At 48.6% G+C, this 21859-nt stretch overlaps 8 protein-coding genes across 8 annotated transcripts; 7 read left to right on the top strand and 1 right to left on the bottom strand.

Moving 5' to 3' along the window:
* Window positions 1-10: 10 nt before the first annotated feature.
* EV420DRAFT_1559740 (major facilitator superfamily domain-containing protein) lies at window positions 11-2468 on the top strand. Its single transcript, XM_060473792.1, has 13 exons — window positions 11-96; window positions 145-254; window positions 307-501; window positions 557-592; window positions 642-687; window positions 736-759; window positions 812-1289; window positions 1340-1434; window positions 1487-1546; window positions 1601-1713; window positions 1766-1839; window positions 1898-1946; window positions 2001-2468. Exons 3-13 carry the CDS (start codon window positions 375-377, stop codon window positions 2261-2263), a joined length of 1365 nt encoding a protein of 454 aa, XP_060327847.1. The 5' UTR covers window positions 11-96; window positions 145-254; window positions 307-374; the 3' UTR covers window positions 2264-2468.
* Window positions 2469-2950: 482 nt separating this feature from the next.
* Window positions 2951-4811, top strand: EV420DRAFT_1630458 (uncharacterized protein). Its single transcript, XM_060476119.1, has 5 exons — window positions 2951-3184; window positions 3240-3335; window positions 3388-3947; window positions 4027-4364; window positions 4414-4811. Exons 1-5 carry the CDS (start codon window positions 3130-3132, stop codon window positions 4724-4726), a joined length of 1362 nt encoding a protein of 453 aa, XP_060327846.1. The 5' UTR covers window positions 2951-3129; the 3' UTR covers window positions 4727-4811.
* Window positions 4812-4941: 130 nt separating this feature from the next.
* EV420DRAFT_702587 (uncharacterized protein) lies at window positions 4942-5944 on the top strand. Its single transcript, XM_060483149.1, has 2 exons — window positions 4942-5016; window positions 5089-5944. Coding segments are annotated over exons 1-2 (549 nt in total). The 5' UTR covers window positions 4942-5014; the 3' UTR covers window positions 5636-5944.
* EV420DRAFT_702583 (uncharacterized protein) lies at window positions 5640-6221 on the top strand. Its single transcript, XM_060483148.1, has one exon. The coding sequence runs from the start codon at window positions 5778-5780 to the stop codon at window positions 6186-6188; it is 411 nt and encodes a 136-aa protein (XP_060327844.1). The 5' UTR covers window positions 5640-5777; the 3' UTR covers window positions 6189-6221.
* A 1122-nt stretch (window positions 6222-7343) lies between these two features.
* On the bottom strand, window positions 7344-8018 carry EV420DRAFT_1482348 (ribosome recycling factor; the record flags this gene model as incomplete). Its single annotated transcript, XM_060469896.1, has 4 exons — window positions 7344-7382; window positions 7405-7428; window positions 7475-7651; window positions 7758-8018. 4 exons carry the CDS (start codon window positions 8016-8018, stop codon window positions 7344-7346), a joined length of 501 nt encoding a protein of 166 aa, XP_060327843.1.
* Window positions 8019-8208: 190 nt separating this feature from the next.
* Window positions 8209-9743, top strand: EV420DRAFT_1482347 (uncharacterized protein; the record flags this gene model as incomplete). Its single annotated transcript, XM_060469895.1, has 5 exons — window positions 8209-8227; window positions 8273-8614; window positions 8742-8868; window positions 9285-9438; window positions 9495-9743. The coding sequence occupies 5 exons, from the start codon at window positions 8209-8211 to the stop codon at window positions 9741-9743; spliced, it is 891 nt and encodes a 296-aa protein (XP_060327842.1).
* Window positions 9744-10281: 538 nt separating this feature from the next.
* EV420DRAFT_1645958 (uncharacterized protein) lies at window positions 10282-12789 on the top strand (the record flags this gene model as incomplete). Its single annotated transcript, XM_060477842.1, has 3 exons — window positions 10282-10910; window positions 10964-12149; window positions 12202-12789. 3 exons carry the CDS (start codon window positions 10282-10284, stop codon window positions 12787-12789), a joined length of 2403 nt encoding a protein of 800 aa, XP_060327841.1.
* A 583-nt stretch (window positions 12790-13372) lies between these two features.
* EV420DRAFT_702556 (uncharacterized protein) lies at window positions 13373-14461 on the top strand. The gene has a single exon (XM_060483147.1). It carries the CDS (start codon window positions 13531-13533, stop codon window positions 14350-14352), a length of 822 nt encoding a protein of 273 aa, XP_060327840.1. The 5' UTR covers window positions 13373-13530; the 3' UTR covers window positions 14353-14461.
* Window positions 14462-21859: the final 7398 nt, after the last annotated feature.

Raw genomic sequence — 21859 nt, 5'->3', positions numbered from 1 at the left:
CGCCCAGCTTCTTACTTAGAAGTCCTCGGAAGGGCTCGATATCTGTACTCGCATATCAGCCTTAAGAGTGCAGGTGGCTACTGGGGTGCGATATCGGTGAGTGCTAACAAGTAAACTTGGACCTATTTTGAACTAGCAAGTCAGATAAAACAAACTGTGGGGGTGCATTATATCCCGCGGTTGATACACGCTAATGAAACCGAGAACTCGAATAATGTTTACTAAAAGAACCCCTGGGTTTCTAGGCCATCGAAGTTCATCTTTGTCTCCCTCCGCTTGGAAAGCTGATTGATGGCGCCCTCTCAGCAATTGGCCGGAGCGACAGTATCGCTGCATAAATACTGAGATTCTTTACTTATCACCCAACTTTCGAGATGAGCTCAACGCCAACAAAGGATCTTGGCCTTATCCCTATCCCTCGAAGACTCCGTTACAATCCAGCAAAGCCGTTCCAGTTCGGTATTGGGCTTAATGTTCTTTTCGCGTTTGCATGCACATTTAGTAAGTTTGCTGGCTAGATTGCTTTTTGCATATTTGAGGCTTATCATTGGATCAGTGATAGCAAATTTGTTCTACTGCCTACCATTATTAAGTGTGTTTGGTCCTTCGGAATGAGCTATGGGTACTAATACCCGCCATAGTCCAATACTCTGAATCTTTCGGGGTGTCGTATTTTGGTTCCTCGAAGTGCGTAGAAGTCATCTTCTGGTGCAAACTGCTGACACATTCATCCAGAGCTCCAACCCTTCTCCAAGCCAGGTGCGTTTTCTAATTATCCACTTCAATTACAGCACCGCTGATGTCAAACTAGATACGCTACAGGTCTCTTCTTCCTCGCACCGCTAGGAGATGTCATCCGACGTCGGCAGCTCCTTCTCGGACTCACTGTCTGCTCCATCGTCCTTACCCTCTGCCTGGCTCTCGTCCGTAACTGGGACGCATTTCTCGCCATCTCCTTCTTGGCTGGTGCACTAAATGTTGTGCCCCCAATCCTCCTTCCTCTCGCAGCGGATATAGCCCCATCCTCCCAGCGAACCTTTGTCGTATCTGTCATTGTTTCTGGGCTGATCATGGGGATCCTAGTGTCACGAGTCGTTGCCGGAGTGATAGCTCAGTTCACCGAGTGGCAGATGGTCTATTACTTTGCGGTAGGCGTTCAAAGTGTCGTGCTGGCAGCATGTTACGCGATGGTCCCAGATTACTCAGCCAAAAATGCGGAGAATATGGGATACTGGGGTCTTATGAAATCTATGATATTGCTTTCTGTTGGCGAGCCACAGTTGATTCAGGTACGTTTATCAATTCGAGGTTTTTGTATGGTGCTCATCGTTCGCTACAGGCCTACTTCGTTAACTTACTTTCCTCGGCAGGTCTGTCAAACTTTTGGGTCACATTGATATTCTTGCTGGGCGGTCCGCCATATAACTATTCTACGTAAGTTTTTACCCCTCACAGAGGATCAAAGCGAATAATCTATCCTTGTCAGGTTACTGATTGGGCTTTTTGGAAGTCATAGGTATGTTTGGGGTATGCATGACACCATTCGGTGAGTTGTTCTACTTCAAGCCTGCGATTTTCTTGTCTTATAACGGTGCAACAGCAGGTCGACTACTCGACAAGCTGCATCCATGGCATGGTTCGATTCTGGGCTCTATATTTTATGGGTGCTTTCAGATGCTCTTGGTCAGCGCGGCTGGTATCCATATTGCTCCCGTCGGTTATCTTACTACTGGCCATGGATCCAAGCTGAATTTTGATTTAAAAGGTGATTTTGGCTACGCTAGGAATAGACGTATTTTGCCGGATGCTACAAGTCTCGCTTCAAATGTCCATCTTCAGGTCATTGTCTTTTATGAACATTCTGTAACATATCTGGATTCTGAACCGCCTGCTACAGCATCTCCGCAGCAGCTACCACACGTTTGAATGCTATCTCTCTTATATGGGTGAGCAGCCACCTTGGTCATCCCTGTACTATTCTCATCGCCTTTATCTTCAAGTCTTCCTTGGACAAGTCATGGGAGCAGATGTGGGTTCACACGTGTTTTTGGAGTATGGATGGAGAGCAGGTACAGGGTTATCGCTCGGTTGGACTGGGTTAGGCCTTTTAATTCTTCTCATGCGTGGACCTCATTGTGGGCGCAAGACCTGGTTTGGGAATGAGGGTGGATTTGGTACTGAGAAAATTGTCGAACAAGGTGATAGAGAGATAGGTATGAAGGGGAGTGTTCTCAGTGGTTTGGATAACAACTCACACACGTAGATCACTCTGAGTGATACCTACCACTACCAAGTACGCAATGGAAGTTTAAGTAGTATAAGAGCCTCTTAATCCATGACCCTGGAAGGATGCCGGCCGAGCCGTCCGCTTGGTTAACGATGCTGAATTCATCAAACCGACTTCAAGTTGTTCAGCATCGTTATTCTCGATTATTCGTTCCAGTTCCTCTGTCTCATTATCTCCTACGTGCGTTATACACATCTTTTCAAATACTGAATGAGCGTCTAATCTACATCCAGGATACATGTCACTAACGCGTTATCAGCGTCTTCTGTGTCAGCTGACGGCGTTGTGGCTAAACGTGCACCCTATGATGGACGCGTTATGCGTGAAAGCTTACACTTCGGGACTTGCAACGCCGGGAAGAGCCCCGTTTTGTTATGCGTCTTACGATGCTACTGGCACGTCGCTTCGAGAGGTCGCTTGCGCTCCAAAAACAAGGACCGACTCGGATGTATCATTCCCTGCTTTCATATCGACATTTATGAAGGAACCGCCTCACAATCAGTATACAGATTTGCTTCGGCTTCCACTGGATTGTCTCCAACTTGGCTGGAAAGGCAGGCTGTACTCGTCGACTAACGTATTTTTGCAGTGTATCATTGATGATGCTCCTTTCGGAAAATAATTCCAACACCGTGTTCCATATAGAGTTCTTTAACTGTGCCCCATCTCTATCCGAAGCTCGAACGCCGCAATTCGAGCGACGTTTCGCAATCAGCCTAGTCAATCTTCTCTGTCTTTCTTTCCCGTCCTACGCATGACTCCGCGGTATAAAACTTGGTGGTACGTCTTCATGAACAGCATCACCTTCAACCAACAACATACTGGTTGTCTCTCCTGTCATCATGGCTGAAAACATGCTTCGCGAACCGCTCTCCGGCATAGACATCCTCATCGTCGGTTGGTTCAGATCCTTTAATGACATTTTCTCGCAAAGCTGATACCTTTCGTGGAGGTGGAGGCCTTGCTGGCTTGACCGCTGCTATTGAATGTTATCGCAAAGGTCACAATGTCCGTGTCGTCGAACGTCGACCTGGTCTTGACCCCTTCGGTATGTGGCTCAAATACACGGAACTCCTTGAAACCCATAAACGCTCTACTAGGCGATTTAGTCGCCATCCAGCCCAGCGCACTCTGCACTATGCGCAAGTGGCCCGGATTCGTGGACCAGCTCTATGAAAACGAATTTGGACCCGATATCCACATGTACAAGTTTGACGGGACCCTCATTGGGGTATTCCCTAGCTTGAGTGACTACGACCCAAGTACCGGCGATCGTGCTGTTGTTCTCAGTCGTCTGGATCTCCATCGTGCATTGCACAAGTACGCGACATCACTCAGGATTTCCATCCAGCATGGAATCAGCGTCGAAGACTACTCCGAGACCACCGATAAGGGCTGCGCTATCCTTGCAGATGGCACCAAGCTTGAAGCGGATCTTGTCATCGCTGCAGACGGCGTGGGAGGCAAGGCATGGGGTATCGTCAGTGGGAAGAAGGAGCAGCCTATCAGTAGCGGCTACGCGATCTATCGAACGACCTTCCCACTCGAGCACGCAATGAAGGACCCTCTGCTGGCGAAGGTATACGAAGGCGAAGGCTCCCATGGAGCGGCTTATTTAGGACCCGATACACACATAGTAACCGGGAAGAACAAAAACATCGTTTGCTAGATGATGACCTACCTCGCAAGTGCTCTCTTTAAATTTATCTTAGTTCCTCTCTGATAGCATACCATACCAGGACAATGGAAACGCTACCGAGGACTGGTCAAAGACCCAGAGTTCGGACTCTGCGCTTAAACAAGTGAAAGACTGGAGTCCGTTTGTCCCAGCTCTGATTAACGCGGTGCCCAACAAGGAAGTCGTTGACTGGAAGCTCATGTGGCGTAATCCGCAACCCAAGTGGATCTCCCCGATGGGCCGAGTTGTCCAGATCGGAGATGCTGCGCATAGTCTCCTTCCTACTAGCGGCAGCGGTGCGACTATGGCTATGGAAGACGGATTTACTCTCGCTGCATGCCTCCACATCAGTGGAAAGGACAACATCCCTTTGGCTGCCAGAGTTTACAACAAGCTAAGGTTCGTTCAAAGTTATTTCTTATTGTCGTTATTGACTCATTATACTCAGGTTCGAGCGCGTCTCCTGCGCCCAAAGGATGGGATTCAAGACGCGTGAAAATTGGCACCACACGGATTGGGATGCTGTCTCGAAGAACCCCCAGGTAGTCGGCAAGATCATCGGTAACTGGCTAGCGAGGCATGATTCAGAGAAGTATGCATACGACAATTATGCTGCGTGCGCGAAGCACATAACGGAGGGCACACCTTTTACTAACACCAACACTCCTCTGGGCTACACCTACGAACCGTGGACAGTCGAAGATTTATTGAAGGCGGCGAGAGAGAAGACCGATGTTCAGGATGCTGGTGATTGGTCTTGAGTTACCCGCCTATGTTGTCTGTAGAAACCGTCCCTTCGACGAGCCATTTGTCGATCGGACTTTCCAATTTCATTTATTTACATCCAATATATCAAGTGTGGATGTGGTTCCAATGTTCGACGATATGTTGCACAGATATATCACGATAATGTTTTCAATCACGCGGTACAAGAAGGGACAGTTGATCCGCTCGATGAGCCTGCCCTGCCCTGCCCCGATGAGCACCAATGGGCCAGAGACGCGTGACATAACAACCACGCAATTGAAGTCGAACCACAAGGAGTGCCAATGTGAGTGCAGTAAGAGACTAAGAGTATTTTCCCATTTGCTTTAAATTTAGCTGAAAAATGTTCGATTTCAAGGTCCTTACCGCAACACAACATGCGGCCTCGTCGCTCATTTTTATCCACTCTGTCGTCCTATCTGAAAGTACTTCCCTGGCATCTATGGCTATGTTTTCCCAAATCCATAAGATCCTCCATTTACCTCTGTCTCGAAAAGTGGTATGGTGTTGGAGAATGGAGTGTATGGCATCTTCCTTTCGGTCTGATTCTCAAACACACTCAGGATCGTCCCCCAGAGATCGAGGCGAACAATATCAAGTTCGTCCGCGAAAATACGACTATTCCTGTCCCCCGCATTCTTGACGTTCTTCCTGATATACCAACGGGAACGAAATATCCGGATGGGTTGATCCTCATGACCGAAATCAAAGGCATAACACTGGCACAGTGGCTCCGTGCAAAGACTACATACCCTCTCGAGTCTGACCATTATAAGGTCCTCATCTTTGGTCCCCCCCCCACCTCCGCAGCGGACGTAGTCTCAGAGAGCTATCCGATCTTATGGAATCCTTCAACAGACCTGTCCTCGATCTCTCAGATAGTGCGCAGCTCATTGCCGACCTGAAACAGGCTGTTACTGAACTTCGCTCCTTCCTGCTCCTCCTTCCAGTGAGGTTTCTGGCCCTTACGGCTCACCATTCGTACACATACGCTGCAGAGATCGTTACGTCGTGCAGCCGCTAACGAATATCCACGCTTTTCATGACATGTTACTTGCAAATGTGTCTTGGGTAAGCCGCATGCCTCGTCTCCTCCAGTTAGCGTCACCTGTATACGCCAAACCGCATAAACTGTGCTTCTCGCACTGTGACCTCAACAAGACTAACATCCTCGTCGCTGAGGACGGCCGATTGGCTGCTATTATTGATTGGGAAGCTGCTGGATGGTTTCCTGAGTATTGGGAATACACGACGAGGGAGATGCAGAATTTGGACACTGAAGTTCTGGCTACGTTTTGGAAAGCGGTTGGTGTATTTGAGAACGAGTGTTATGACAAGGAGTTAGAACTAGAGCGGGGGCTGTGGCGTAGCACTGGTGATACGGCTGTACCTCCGGGTTTCTGGCCCGATGACCCTCTCGACAGACCTCTTCATGATCATAACGATGTCATATGGTAAGCCTCTACGTTTGTTTTGCTCTCTGATGTCCTCACACCTCGACAGATTCAATACGTTAAATGTGATCAGACGCAGTTGTAGACTGCTTCTCTAGTGCCGCCAATAGTATCAACCAAAAGTTGTTCAAAGCAGACGGTATCGAATGAACGCTGTGCTGAGTGCTCTTCCGGGGACTCCAGGACCCCACTGAAAATTATGCGGAGCGGAGGGCTGTACACTGCGTTCAGAATCAGAGGGTACTTCCATTTCAAACCTGTCGATAAAGGAAAAAAAGAGAATGGGGGAAGAAGTATGCACATATAATCCCAGATTCGAAGTTGAATGTTGGACGTTTTAAACAGCGCACGGAAGGACGAAAGGCAACCCAGGGACTTGGGGGAGAACTTGGACATAGCCCGTTGTTTTGGATAGCGGGCCGTTGGACTGAATACGAGAGTCTGGTATGTCCCTGCGAGCCTTTAAACGGTCCAGGTTGAACGGGAACAACCCAGTGCTATGGCTCACGTCCCCTCGGCAGTATCGTTACTCTCACGAAACAGCGAGAGCAAGGAGCTTAACAGATCCCTTCCAGTTCCGAGCCGAAAGGAACACAGAAAGTGAGTATACGCATTTGTAGAGAGGCACAACGAAATCCGATTCCGTCTGTCCTGCCTAAATATAAGTTAGTGCACATGGTTGCAAGTACGAAGTTGAAAAATAGTCTTATCCGACTACTCTCGTCAGTCTCGTCCTAGTTGTGATGAAATTATCGGACGAGGCAACGAGTGTAAGTACCATCCATGGTAATGAGACCACACCATCAGCACCCGCACCTATCAGTGAGAAGAAAAAAATGAAGGAGCGAGAATGACGGCGACAATGATAAACGTGTATCTCCAGTTCCATAGACTCGTCTCCGCCCAACTCTCCGTTGACTAAGTCGGGCTTGGATATGCGTTCAGAGAATTGGAGAACGTTTGACAAACGAGTAGGAAGGCAACGAGAGAAAAGTCGTGGTTAGCAGGTTCGTATGCCTATTGAGCTCCTCGAGCGTTAGCCTTGTTTGCATATGAGTCGATTAGATACATAGATAGCGCTATTACTTGAGGAGATTGAGTATTCGTCTCGGTCGCTGTGGAGGGTCGAAAGGCGTAGTGTGAGGACCTCTTCCTTTCATCATGAGACTCCCAACGCCTTCTCCATGTCCACCAAGATCTTGTCAATTTCCGCGACGTACTTTTCCGGCAGACCTTGGAAATGCCTAAGAGTGAGCGTACGGATAGGAAGGAGCTGCAGAGAGTACGCACCGCCGCGAGTTCAACAGATTGCTTTCCATACTTTCCCTTCTTCACGCTCGTCTGATGCAGCTTTCGGCACTGCACGCGCGCTTCCTCTGCCCTTTTCCCTGCAGCAGCGACGACCAACGACTTGGCATTGAGCGTCGGCTTGGGCACAGTGACTCTCAACCTCCGTGTATCCTGCCTCTAGAGCGTGATGGAAGGTGTTTTAGCATCATATATTGCAGCTTCGACATGTTTGAGGTTCTACTACTTTGATTAGCTAAAATCAACGAAAAACTAAGAGACTTACGTCCTCGTCGAATACTGTCATTACGAGCATACTCCCATCTCGAACACCGACCGTAGCGATTTCTTCCAGTTTCTGACCTTGGGCACGGATGTTGGCGAGTAGGGCAGGCATCACTCGTCCAGAAGCGCATGTGGAGGCGTCAGCACAGTACCGTCTTAGCCAGTCGACCTCCGATTTCATTTTCTCTTGGCATTTACTGTGCTCGGCAATGTCGGTTGGGTTGGTGAGTGGTTGTTGGGAACCTGGCTTCAGGGAGGCCATTGACTGGGCCTTTTTGGCGTAGTTTATTTGTCGGCGGAGGGATATCCATGTTATGAGAGGCCTTAGAGAAGGCTTGGCTTTCTTTATGACCAGGTGTCGAGACAAGAAGAGACGAGAACATAAAGAGTCTGCGGGAGTGAAGGCCTCGTCGGGTAATCGGCCCGATAACCGAAGCTTTTCCCCAATCACGATGGCACGACCTACGCACTGTGAGTGTATCCGTCTACGCGCTAATCTCAACTCACCGTTTGCAGTTCTGTCGATACCTCTCGGACAAGTACACCCGACGCTTCGTGCCAAAGTTGCCGAACCTCATGCCGCCCTCAATCTTCCTGTACCAGACTGTACGCTGCTCGCTGGTCCTCGGCGCGTACATCTCACCCTCGGCGTCATGAATCTCACCCCCGAGACCCTTCCGACTGCACTCGACCTCCTGCACCGCCTATCGACTCTCCTTCTGCTCACAGATATGGCCCCGACCGTTACCCTTGACACGCTCGATGTCCTCAGAAGGGAATCCCGACGTCGTGCCCATGTCCTATGGGTTGGCCCATCTCAGCCTGAACCTTTGTTCAGCCGGATCAACGAGATCTTCCGTGAAGAAGGCTTCATAACTGACACGCGTCCCCTCAAATTGCATGACGCTCATGAACACCGCCTACAGACGGCCCCGGACAAAACGACCTCTACCGTTCGACTATGATAGTATCCTGCGGCAAACAGGTATGCTGGAATGCTTCGGCATGCAGGAGAGTGAGTTCTCTGAGCTCCCGATGGCAGTCACGATGGGCTCGTACGACGCGCCGAGAGTTCACCTCTGTGAGATGGGAAGCTGGGATACGGACGGCGCGTATGTTAGCTGTGGGAGCGCGAAACTATCGACAGCAATCGTTTAGGCTGCTGCCATGTCACCTTCCCTCTCTCTGATGCCGTCGTCCTTTTGGAATCCCTATCTGAGCGCACTGCTACCAGATCGACGTAGCCAATACATGCGTCAAGCTCATGCCCTTTCCACTGGTGTACGAAATCTGCCAGCGCGTGCTATCCAAGTTCCGTCAGCACATCGGCATCTGTACACGTTTCAGCGCTTGGCATAATCACCTTCGGTTGATCTCCATCACGGCTGACTTCGAGAACGATGTTCCTAGCGCAAGTCTGATAAAGTGTTCGAGCCTTCCCATCATGTACTTGTTGAGTTTGCCCCAGACGTAAACTCCAACTCAAGACTACGGCCACTCGCTGCATATAGATCTCATTTACGAGAAGATCGATAGACAGCAACGACCTGACGTACATCAACTACCACCACAAGCGTCGCCGTAAAGACAAGAGTATCTTCCTTACCAGGTCCCTAGCACTGAAGCCTGCTCCCAAAGTCGTCCTACGTGATGCAACTATCCACTTCCCTCTCATTCGTCCTGTAAGCATGTATGATGATCCTCTGTCGGCCATGGCTATCCTGGTTGGATCCAACAGACCGTACACCTTCGTATTCTGGGATCGTGGATCAGCGTCTGGAACGGAAACGCATATCTCCCTTTCGGCCCGCGTCTTAGGTGCACCCCTGAACGGCTCCCAGAAATCGAGGCGAACAACCTCAAGTTCACTCGTCGTTCTCGTGGAAACACAATTCCCTACGTTCTTGACGCCATTCTCGAAGACGATCCCGGGATGCCTTCGTCGCCGGAGTTCATCCTAACATGGGAGACCAAACTTGAAGCTTGAAGGTGTAGTAACACTTCAAGGCCAGGACTAGGTATCTGCCCGAGTGTTACTATCACATGGCACTCGTTATTGGTCTTCTCATCGCCACGGCAAGCGAAGCTGACCCGACCCTTCGATGAACCCGCTCCCGATCTCAGTTGAGAGCCTGGTTTGAGGGAGGACGTCGAGTGAGCTTGTTTAGCATAGGTTCGTCGTTGAGCGAGGGGTACTCTTGTTATTAGAGGAGTGAAGGTTTGGCTGCCCTTATGACGAGGTGTTGAGAACAGAAGAAACGAGAACGTAGGAGAGTTTGCATTTTGGCCGGTTATTCGGTCCGATAGCCGGGATTTTCTGCCAACCACAATGGCACGACCTTCACACTGTAATCTCCATGTTTCTGCGCTAATCGCAGCTCGCCCTTGCAGTTCTATCGATATCACTCGGTTAGATATATCCGAATCTCCGTGCCAGAGTTGCCGGTCTCCATGCGGCCTCCTGCCTTCCTATATCAAGGCCCTCAACGCGTGCACCTCGCTCTCACCGCTCTTCCACAACCACAATGGAAAGACCTACAAACTGCGAGTTTCCGCATCTATGCACTAATACCAACTCATCGCATGCAGTTCTGTCGATACCCCCCACCCAAACATACCCGACTCTTCATGCCAGAGCCGCCGACCTCCATGATTCTTCCAACCTTCCGACACCAGACTCTACGCGGCTTGCAGGCCCTCAAAGTGTTCACCCCAGTACACCGCCAATCTCCTCTTCTGCATATACCAGCCATAATGAGTCTCTGCATTCTCACACTACATCACTTTCGACACAATCCGCTTCTGTCTCTGAGATCAACAACCCCATCAATATACTAGAATCATGTATTGCGCTTCTTCCCGAGAACTTTCCAGTCGCGGCTCCCAGTGATATACTCGCAGCCTTTTCAGGAGATCCTGCTCTCTATGATGATCCTACTATTGCGTCGGCAGACTTGTGGGAGAAGATTTTGAACCGGAAGATGCACGTTTTCCTTGGCAAATCAGAACTCGAGCTTGCACCTCTTGTTCGTGTGGGCGAGAATGGGATAAGCGGGTTCTGTCGCTTTGTCCGTTACTTTGTTGAACAGCGTGGTGTCAATCCCATGCTATTTGATTCCCGAGTTCGAGGCTTCACTGCAGCTATTCAGTCCATGTGAGTTCCTTAATTGCTTGTGAGGGTGATGGTAACTCACTACCAAGACACAGTCTTGCTAGACATAAGCCTTTGAGTTTTGCCGGTGCTAGCAAACCGGGAGAACAGGCCCTATCGATGCAGTCACCCCCCGGCAATTTGGTTGTCGGCAATGCTATGGGATCACATACCTCATACTCCCAGCAGCTTCCAGTGCCTACAAATGAGATCATTGATGTAGATACCCTTATAGAACCCTCTGCACGAGCTACAGTAATATCAGTACCTTCTCGATATTGTCAAGGATACTTGCCCACCTTTCCTCCTGACAAATCACCTCATATGTTATATCCATTTGCACTACATGATGAACTCTCACTTCCCTGGGACTATGAGTCTCGCAATGGTATCCTCCGGCTTCATGCACAAACCTGCCAATATCAGCTTGATGATAGCAATGGCATGGAAAGCTGCTTGTCATGCATAAAGCTGGGTCAAGAACCTATTTTAAAAGGGATAGAGCTATGTGCAGTGGAGGGGACCCATGAGAACACCACACTTTCTTATCGTGGGTTTGGAGAACTTACCAAGAAATTTCATCAGAAGAATAAGCAGATTAATAATATGAGGCTGAAACATTTGAATATGAAGAGAAAGTTGCTGAGTTGTACAAGAGAGTTAGATAATTATAAGCAACTCATCTTGCAGATAGGACATGGAAATTTCACAAATGCTGAAAAACTTATCCGAATTGCCTTGAAGAATAAGAAGGGAATAAAGAGAATCTTGGACTTGTACAAGGCAGCTTCACAAGGTGTATACCATCCAAAATCATTCACAGAAGAAGAGGAAATGCTAGCAATTTTGATCTGGAGATTAGGAGGTATACATCTTGCAGAAATTGCTCACCGTGCACTTGGTCTCCCTAGCATGACTACCATTCAGCATCACTCAACTGTTCCTTCCATCATCCCTTCATATGGCCAACCTTCACTCACTGAAATTGAGAAGAATATTGCTGCTTGCTTTGAGAGCATCCTTTCAGTCCTCCAATCTCTTCCTGCAGGTGTTCTTCAAGTTATTTTGATGTTTGATGAGATAGCAGTTGAGAAGCGCCCTCGATGGGACTATTCAACAAACATGATCATGGGACTATGTCGGAAGCACTCACATAATGTTGATCTTGAGTTCAAAACCAGTGAATCAATGGATGAGGTGTTTAATGCTATTGACAATAATGAGGTTCACTATGCATCTGAGGTAATAACTTTCTCAGTCACTTTTTAAGCCAATGCTCACTTAAATTATACAGGCTACTGTTGGTGCATTATCAATTCTAAGTAATGACAAAAGACTTTATGCAGCTCGTCCAATTCTTGTATCTGGAACATGCAAGAAAGAGAATGCTCTGGAACATGCCTATATTCTCAAGACTGTTCTAACTGCTATCAACCATCAGCAGACAATCAATATGCTTCACTTAGTCTCTATTGCTTCAGATGGGGAGACAAAACGTGGAGGAGCATTGGCGCTTCTTACATGCAAGAAGGAACTTGCTTTGAACTCTCCTATCTATGAATATCTTTCCCCATGTACCCTGCGCTTCATGAATTTCCTTGTAGGAGATAATGACATCACTGCTGATAAGGATTATAAACATGTATTCAAACGGCTTCGAAACCTTTTCATCAGGTTATGTGGTGTCTCTATTCTTGATGTACATATCACACCAACAATGATTCAATCACATCTTCGATCTGAAGGTCATTCAGAGGCTCATATACATGAGCTATTCAAGCCAAATGATAAACAGAATGTTGAACTTGCATATAAGCTACTTAAAGATATATGGAGTCTTCCTGAAGTATCAAGTGAGAAGCCTGGTTTTGCTCATGCATGAAATGCAATTCGAATACTGGGGAGGCTTTGCAAATATATTCTCTTTCCTTACATTTGCATTGACTTGACATTGTCTGAGCAGCTTTGTTATCTCAGTGCTGCAGCACACCTTAATCTTATACTTTTCTGAGCATCACAGAAACACTTTTTTCCTACCCTTCTGTTTGGTGACATTATGATAACTATCAAGAATGTCTATTTCTGTGTGGCCAAAGCTAAGATAGATACACCAAATGAAAAGTTTTACATAATTTTACTTGGAACAGATGGTTTAGAGAAGTTATTTGGTATTCTTCGGACCATGGTGGGCAATGATGCAAATGTTGATATGCTGCAGCTAGTTACCAGGCTCACTGGAACAACTGAAGTTGCCAATATTCTGGCTAGACACCCAAATTGGGATCATGGAACACAATGACTTCATCTTCCAGCACTTGCATGAGACTCATCAAGAGTTCCTGAAAATGAGGACCATCTTACACCATTTACTTGGAGAGGTGATGTCTCATTGCTTTCAGTTTCACTCCAAACTTGCTGGCAACAAGGAAAGGCTATGGCATTGGGAGAAACACCAGAGATCAGGCCACTTATGTCTGCTATTGATAGCACATCTGATATTGATATTCTATGACCCTTTGGCACTCTGATTCTCTCTCAACCCTATGCACCTGATGACAATGAGGATGAGGATAAAGAGCAGGAGGAATCTAGAAATCAGGATGTACAGCCAATTACTAGTATCATGGGTATACCCTATTCACAAGACATTGAAGAAGCATTGACAATGGAGAATATTGGGTTAAGCAGTACATCCCAAAAATTCTCCTCAGAGGTTATCTTAGATGGCCAGAAGCTAAATAAAGCTCATGCTCTTGCAATTCGATCAAAACACCATTATATACCAACATCAACAAATCAGCTGCAACGTGTTGCTGGTGAGAGAAGATTTGCACATTCACACACAAGTCCCATGACAATCATTGGTCACCAGTCTACATCCAGTGAGCCCAGCCTGATGCTGAGTGAGCCTATCACTACACTTGTCTATTGTGAGAAGAACATATTTCTAGCTGTTGCTGAAGTAGTTGATATTCACCTCAACTTGGACTCTCTAGAGAAGCTACCATTAGATCTTCTCAAAGAAGATACATCTACAGTAACATACCAAATTGTTGATCTCATTCCAACAACTCAGGATGATGACCCATCCCTTAAAAGTGACTGGCACTCTACTAGTCATCTTCAACCCACAATTTGTACTGTGCCAGGTCATCTCATTCAACCCATTAACCCCATACTGTCCACTGCAAAAGAAAAACCATTCTATTTGTTTAGCAGTGATGTACTCATGACATCAGCAAGCAGCCTGATAGGACAAATACATACTGGAGATATCAAGCGAATTCCTACAGTTTGTAACGAGCATGCCGATGGAAACCCGACTTCCACTCAACCCAACAAACCACAGCCCGGAATCCTACGGATTCCGATTCCCACTTTCTATTTCATATTCTATTTCATATTCCTTTTTATATTTCACTTCTCCATTACAATTTATCAATAGCCCAACATCGGTAGCGAACATGTCATCGGACCCCATCAGCTACCGACCGGTAGAATACATCCTCCGACAACCCTAGAATGTAGACCACTCCGAGTAGGAACTAGATCGGACTCCTAACTAGTATATAAGCCTTAGAATTACACTGTAGATACTCAGTTCGAATATCAACTTGGTTCAGCCCAATCTCTCTCTCTCTCTGACTCTAAGTCTAAACTCTCGTTCTCCAGTCCACGGAACTCCAATCCATTGGACTTATCTCTTACCTCATCTCTGCCACTCTGTGGACTTCCGTCCGTATCCATCTTAGGGCTTCGGCTCAGGGGTGATGTTGCTAATAGCTTCACCTACGCCTGACGCATCCCGCGGCATTCCACTACGTGCACTTTCTGCCGCAATCCTATTGGCATGATCCTAACAGTATATTCGAACTCAAACCCTTGAGTCGAAATTTCTTCCTAACCATGTCTTCTACTTTCACTGTGCCTCCAGAAACCAGCTGCAACTCCACGGCCAACAACTGAACCTACACCATGGACGATATCCCTGCCTCTGCTTCAAAAGAGGGTCCCCTTCTCTTCGGATCAGATTCCGCCCCTCGCCAACAATCCCATAGGGAAACCTACCTTCACAGTGGCTTCACTGCTCGCCAATCCGATGCTAACCGATCGCCTAACCCCTTCCTAGCCCAGCGATCAGAATCCAATGGCTGGGGCGAGTATCAAAGCGACCCCCCGCGGAACCCAACTACCTCTCTGTTTGATGACATCCCAGGTCGTGATGACGACGACGACCAAGGTTCGGAAGACGGGGAATTCCCCCCTCACACGCCAATGAATGGCCGTGGAAACCCATCAGGAAATCCTGGCAGTGGCCCACCCAATCCTGGTGGCCCTGGAGGTCCTGGTGGTCCCGGAGGAGGACCTAACAACAATCCTGGTAACAATCCTAATCCTCCCAATAACGACGCCCAGATCCTCATTCAACTCATGAATGTCCTCCACGGCATCTCCGATGCTGTCAATGGCAATTGACAACATGTGGTATGCACCAAGGTCAAGGAACCAGATACCTTTGACAGTTCGGACTCCCAAAAACTTAAGGCCTTCATTGTCTCCCTCCAGTTGAACTTCAACGACCGTCCCGACGCCTTCCGATCGGATATGGCAAAAGTCAACTACGCTATCTCCTTCCTTTCCGGTGTCGCCCTTGACTGGTTCGAACCGGATATCCTCCACCCTAATCACTGCAACCCCCCTGCTTGGGCATATTCCTATACCACTTTCCTTTCAGAACTCCGCACCAACTTTGGCCCCTTCGACGCCATCGGTGATGCCGAAGATGAGCTTGAAAATCTTCGGATGCGTGACGGAGACCGCATCATGAAGTATATTGTCAAATTCAATCAGTATGCTGCCATTATTGGCTACGGCGACAACTCCCTTCGTCATGCCTTCTACCGTGGCCTTTGCTCTCGCATCAAGGATGATATGGCCCACCACGGGAAACCTGATAATCTCCGTGATATGTGGAATCTCGCTCAAGAGCTCGACACTTGCTACTGGACTCGGAAAGCCAAAATCTCCCGAGAAAATCGCAGTAACCCATCTTCCTCTTCCAGCAACAGCAACAAGGCAAAGGGTTCTAACTCTTTGTCTCTCCCAACTCCAACTCCGTGAGCCAAAAGTCCTCCCATTTGGGCTCTGTGGGATCATCTTCGTCTTCCCCCAACAACTCTTCCTCTTCCAACCCTAAGCCCTACGCTGACAAGCTCAGCAAAGATGGCCATCTTACTCAAGAAGAAAAAGACCGCCGTCGGAAGAATAACCTCTGCATGTTCTGTGGAGGTAAGCACAAGACTGAAGATTGCAACAAGCACAAAGCCGCGGCCTCTGCTCGGGGTCGTGCTGCTGCAGCTACTCCTGCCCCTACTCCCGAGTCCACTGCCTCTATTGAAACGGTTCCATCGGAATCAGAAAACTAGAGAGCAACCCTGTATCCTCTGCACTAGGACAGGGTTGCGTTGACTGTCACAGTGCACTGGAGATCATAACCCTCAACGCTGCCACTCTTTCCAATCATTCCCTAACTGTCTCTCTCTTATCTGAAGTCGGCTCTGGATTGGAGTCCGACGGTTCACTCATTTCTACTCTTCTTCGTTTTCTTGCACTCATTGATTCTGGCTCTAGCCACTGCTTTGTTGATTCGAAGTATGTTGAGGATCACAATCTCCTTACCAAACCTATCCCACCTGTCCAACTTCGGCTTCTCGACGGCTCCGTCGGGTCTCACATCTCCCAATCTATTTCCCTTCCAATCCGTTTCCCTTCCGGAGACACCCTCCCTATTGACTTCTACGTCACTCGTCTAGATTCATCTTGTAACATCGTTCTGGGATACAACTGGCTCTCCCGCTACAATCTATCGATTGACTGGGTAAAGCACAGTATCACTTTCTGTTCACCATTATCGGGTGTTTCTTCATCAAGCACTTCTGCGGCTGCTGACACACATGTGCCAGTCCACTCGGACTCTTCCAGTCCAATCCAACCATCCCAATCATCATCTTCCATAACAAAATCGAGATCCCGACAGGCTCCGCCGCCTTATGAACCTATCTATTCCTACCCTACCATTCCTTCCTTTGGTGCTTCAGCTGCCCCCAAGATATCTATTATTTCGGCTGCCACTTTTGTCTGAGCTTGTGCAGAAGAAGGGGCTCAGCAGTTCACATTGCAGCCTTCTATGCCTAGTGTTAATGGCAAGGCGACCTCCGCGGCCCCCGCTAACTTATCCGATGTCCCACCGGAGTACCATGAATTTGCTGATGTATTCAGTGATTCCCTTTCTGAAAAGCTCCCGGAGCATCGCCCTTATGACCTCAAGATCAATATTGAGGAAGGCTCCACCCCTCCACTCGGACCCATCTATTCCCTTTCTGAATCTGAACTAAAAGCCTTACGCGAGTTTATTGACGATAACGTCTGTAATGGTTTCATCACTCCTTCCCGCTCTCCGCACGGAGCTCCAGTACTGTTTGTCAAGAAGAAAACCGGTGAACTTAGACTCTGTGTAGATTATCGTGGCCTTAATAAAATCTCTAAAAAAGACCGTTACCCTTTGCCCCTCATTTCCAACCTCCTTGATTCCATGTGTTCCGCTCGTCTCTACACCAAGCTAGACCTTCGTCATGCCTATCATCTCATCTGCATAGCCGAGGGTGATGAATGGAAAACCGCTTTTCGGACCCGCTACGGCTCCTTTGAATGGCGTGTCATGCCATTTGGACTCACTAACGCTCCCACGGCTTTCCAACACTTCGTCAACAACATCTTTTCTGATATGCTCGATGTATCTGTCATCGTATACCTTGATGACATCCTTATCTACTCCGACAATCCTGAGGATCACTGAAAACATGTACGCGAAGTCCTTCGCAGACTCAGGGCTAATGGCCTCTACTGCAAGGGTTCCAAATGTGAATTCCATCGGGACTCCGTCGAATATCTTGGTTACATTCTCTCGCCCGAAGGCTTACGCATGTCTGAAGACAAGGTCAAAGCTATTACTGACTGGCCAGTTCCATGCAAGGTCAAGGATATCCAATCCTTCCTCGGCTTTGCTAATTTCTACCGCCGTTTTATTCACAAGTACAGTGAGATCGTCCTGCCCTTAACACGACTCACTCGCAAAGGAACTCCATGGAAATTCGACAAAGAATGCCTATCCGCTTTCAATGAGTTGAAGCAGGCTTTTACTCATGCTCCTATCCTCACCCACTGGCTTCCCGACTGTCAACTGGTTGTGGAAACCGACGTGTCCGACTACGCTATTGCCGCCATCCTATCCATTTACCTAGAGGATGGTGAGATCCATCCAATCTCCTTGTCCCGGAGTCTCCATGGTGCCAAACTCAACTACGATACGCATGATAAAGAGCTTCTAGCCATCTTTGAAGCTTTCAAATACTGGCGCCACTACCTCGAAGGCTCTGCAGAAGCCGTTGATGTCATTACAGATCACAAGAACCTTGAGTACTTCTCTACTACCAAGGTCCTTACTCAACATCAAGTGCGCTGGTCCGAATTCCTCTCTCAATTCAACCTTGTTATTCGGTTCCGACCGGGTAAACTTGGTGGGAAACCGGATGCCCTCACTAGACGATGGGACGTCTACCCTAAAGAGGGGGATAGTATTACGATTTCGCGCTTTATCTTATCTTATCAGCTCTCTCATAATCTCGCTATGCCAACTCTCCGGACCTGATCGCATTCTACCATGAGGGTTCAGTACGTTTACCGCACCGTTGCAGACACTTGTAGTATATTTAGCATGACCCAAACTGTATTTAAGTAGCTCGACTGCAGGTCTTAAACCTCAGTCTCGAACTAAAGTTTATTCACCCGATAACTTAGTCTGAACTCACTCTCGCTCAACTAAGCGATAGCTCCCTTAACGCAAACCTGTGGACAACACAAAGCGCCTGACCGAAGTGCGAGTCACACTTAGTTGTTTGATCTTGTTTGTGAAATCGGTCGCTAACAATTAGTTCGAGACTTTCTTACTCTTCATCAACAACCACGTTGAAGAACAGTAACGAATGAACCCCATCGAACAATACCTCACTGACCTTTTTGGACTACAGGGCTTCATTGCCGTAGCCTACCTCGCGTTCCTATATGGATACGAATACCGACAAACCCAGGAGCCAGTCTCCAAAGAAACTCTCCCCATCGAAGCCCCCAACCCAGAGGCTAGACGACCGGACACACCCCCCCCCCCCCCCCGACTACGTTGATGACCGACCCGCACCCATTGTCCACTTCATCTTCATCAACGACGACGAGTGGATCACAGAGGACTCCGAAACAGACGAGTCCAGTGAGTCCGACACCGAGATGGAAGGATGGCCCACACAAAGAGGCCCAGTCGTTGAAGAAGAAGAAGAGTGAGGAGTCTACGAAAGGGGGATGGACCAGCGTGTTCTCTCTCCCATTACCGAGGAGGAAAGCGAAGGGGAAAGCGAAGGAAGTGATCCCTGGAACGCTCCCTCTCCCACCTCAACAGAAAACTCAGCCGCCAACCCTGGATATGATTCATACGGACAGCGCCTCTATCAAAGAGGGCTTAGATATAATCTGGGAGAAAGAAGAGCAACTGAAGATGGAACTAGAAGCAGTTCAGATGAGGAAAACAGCGATGCAGAGGAGGACGGTGACGACGATGAGCTCCCAGGACCGCACAACAACTGGTCCCCTCCAAGGCTGGACTCCAGAGGAGAAACGTGGGGCAACTACTATGCTCGCGACGACTTCTCAGATGACGAAGGAAGTGACCTCAACCTCGTCACACGTCCAAACACCCCGATCATCATCAACAATAGGGCCGGGGAAGCCACTACCGAGCTCGACCAGTGCGAGCCCTCATACGACACCGACGCCAGCTGCGATATATGCCGACAAACACAGGACTACGCCGACATGAGGCTCATGTACGAAGGTATCCAAACTCCTGCCTCCATCGTCCCCTACGCCATCTACCCAATCGCACCAGAACACCCCAACGTGGCTCCCGTCCCATACATTGCACCCTGGGTCTGGGATAGACCCCGAAGACCAGACTTCGATCGAGTCATACTCAGGGTCAATGAGTGGGCCCGAATCATTTGAAACTGGAACCGTATCGTCACAGGGAGCACAGAGCCTTTTGAGCGAGTCCGACCAATCGGACTTAGAAGAAGGCGAAATCTACGAGAACCCTGGAATAGGGCTGACTTCGATTTACAGCAGCAGCATCGAGTCGGAGAATACGGGGAGGAGGACATCATACCAGAATTTGTGGAAGGATCTAGCTCGGGAACCTACTGAGGCCGAGCTAGAAAATATGACATACTTGGAAATGTTGCGTTGGACCGAAAAGAAGTTGCCACGAGAACTATCGTGGAACAGTTCACCACAGGGAAGGTACTTCCAAAAGGAAAAGAACTCGCCAATCGGAAGCCAGGTGCTATATCACGAAACGATCTTCCATACCAATATTCTATGGAACCAAGTACACCCGGATGATTATACAGACCCCGGAGAACGATACACGGTACCTGCACCATCGGAAGCCTCCAGTGGAGAAACAGTGGACCTAAGCCACCTATCGATTCTCAAGAGAACCGGGTACGTCGACCCGAGTAGGCTGTTTGCAGCAGCAGGAACACCAGGGAGTGCAGGAGCAGCCGCAGCAGCCGCAATCCCTGCGGTTCCAGCCCCCGTACCGCAAGGACCCTTGACCCCACATCACAATCCCGCACTACGATCCCTACCACGACCTGCGGCAATTCCCATACCCACCGATCCGGTACAACCACCGAATACACCACCCCCATTCATCGTGGGAGTGGCAAATACAAATCCATGGGGACAAGTAAAACCCCAGCTGGCGGAACCCCCCGAAAAGTTCAAAGGAGAGTCCAGCGACGTGGACCGATTCCTTAACCAGTGTGAAGACTACTTCCACGTATTCCCACAGCAATTCACAATGAATGCGCATGGACAAAACCCAAATCGGATAGTGTTCTGCACGTTCCGACTCGCGGATAAGGCATTACACTGGTGGAACCACACTTGAGACGAGTACTACGATGAGACATGCGGATACCTGCGCTATCCGGCCTGGCAAACGTTCAGACAAATAATAGAAGACCAGTTCCGGACAGATGCGGAAATAGAACTCAAGCTACAGGAGTTCAAGCACATCCGACAAAACACCTACAAGTCGGCTAAGGAATTCTTCCGGGACTTTGAGTGACTGGCCAAGGAGTCCGGAAAACGTCACAATGAAGAGTACATGATTGAAATACTCAAGCCAGCCATCCGAAAGAATGTCAAAACGGCGATACACGCCACCGGAACGGCACTACCACGAATGTACACCGAATGGAAGTTCCGGGTGGAACAGATGGATTACAACTACCGAGTAGGATTGGCGGAGGACGCAGGCAGAAATCAAGGAGCGCAGGGCCAGCAGAACAAGGGAACGGGAAAAGCCGGTAGCTCCGGGAATTCCCAGGGTGATAAAAAGACAGGAACGGGAACCATGTATGGGGGCCAGGGACAACTGATGGAAATAGACCGACTGCGGAAAGAAGGACGATGCTTCCGCTGCTGTCACAAGGGACATCGGAAGCAAGACAACAAGTGCCCCAAGGACGAAAGCACGTGGCTCGTCAAGCACCAGCCCAAGTTCTCGTGCGCCCAAATCCGCGCAATGTATCAACAAGTAGTCAGGGAAGAAGAACAGGAAGCCTCCACATCGAAGGTCGAGGAGGTAAAAGACGAGCTGGCGGCATAAGCGACAAATGCGCGTCGGCTAAGGACTTAATTTCATCTAGTGGTGCATTCTTGAACCCTGCGGGTCGGACTAATAAATCGCTTGTAGTATCTCCGAGCAATATCACAGTTTTCACGCAGTCACAAAATGAAATTAACAAGTCGCATAAAAGCAACGGTGTACAGGGGAT

Source organism: Desarmillaria tabescens, assembly GCF_030435595.1.
Source record: "Desarmillaria tabescens strain CCBAS 213 chromosome Unknown EV420scaffold_32, whole genome shotgun sequence".
Classification (NCBI taxonomy): Eukaryota; Fungi; Basidiomycota; class Agaricomycetes; order Agaricales; family Physalacriaceae; genus Desarmillaria; species Desarmillaria tabescens.
This window is presented reverse-complemented; position numbering and strand designations above follow the sequence as displayed.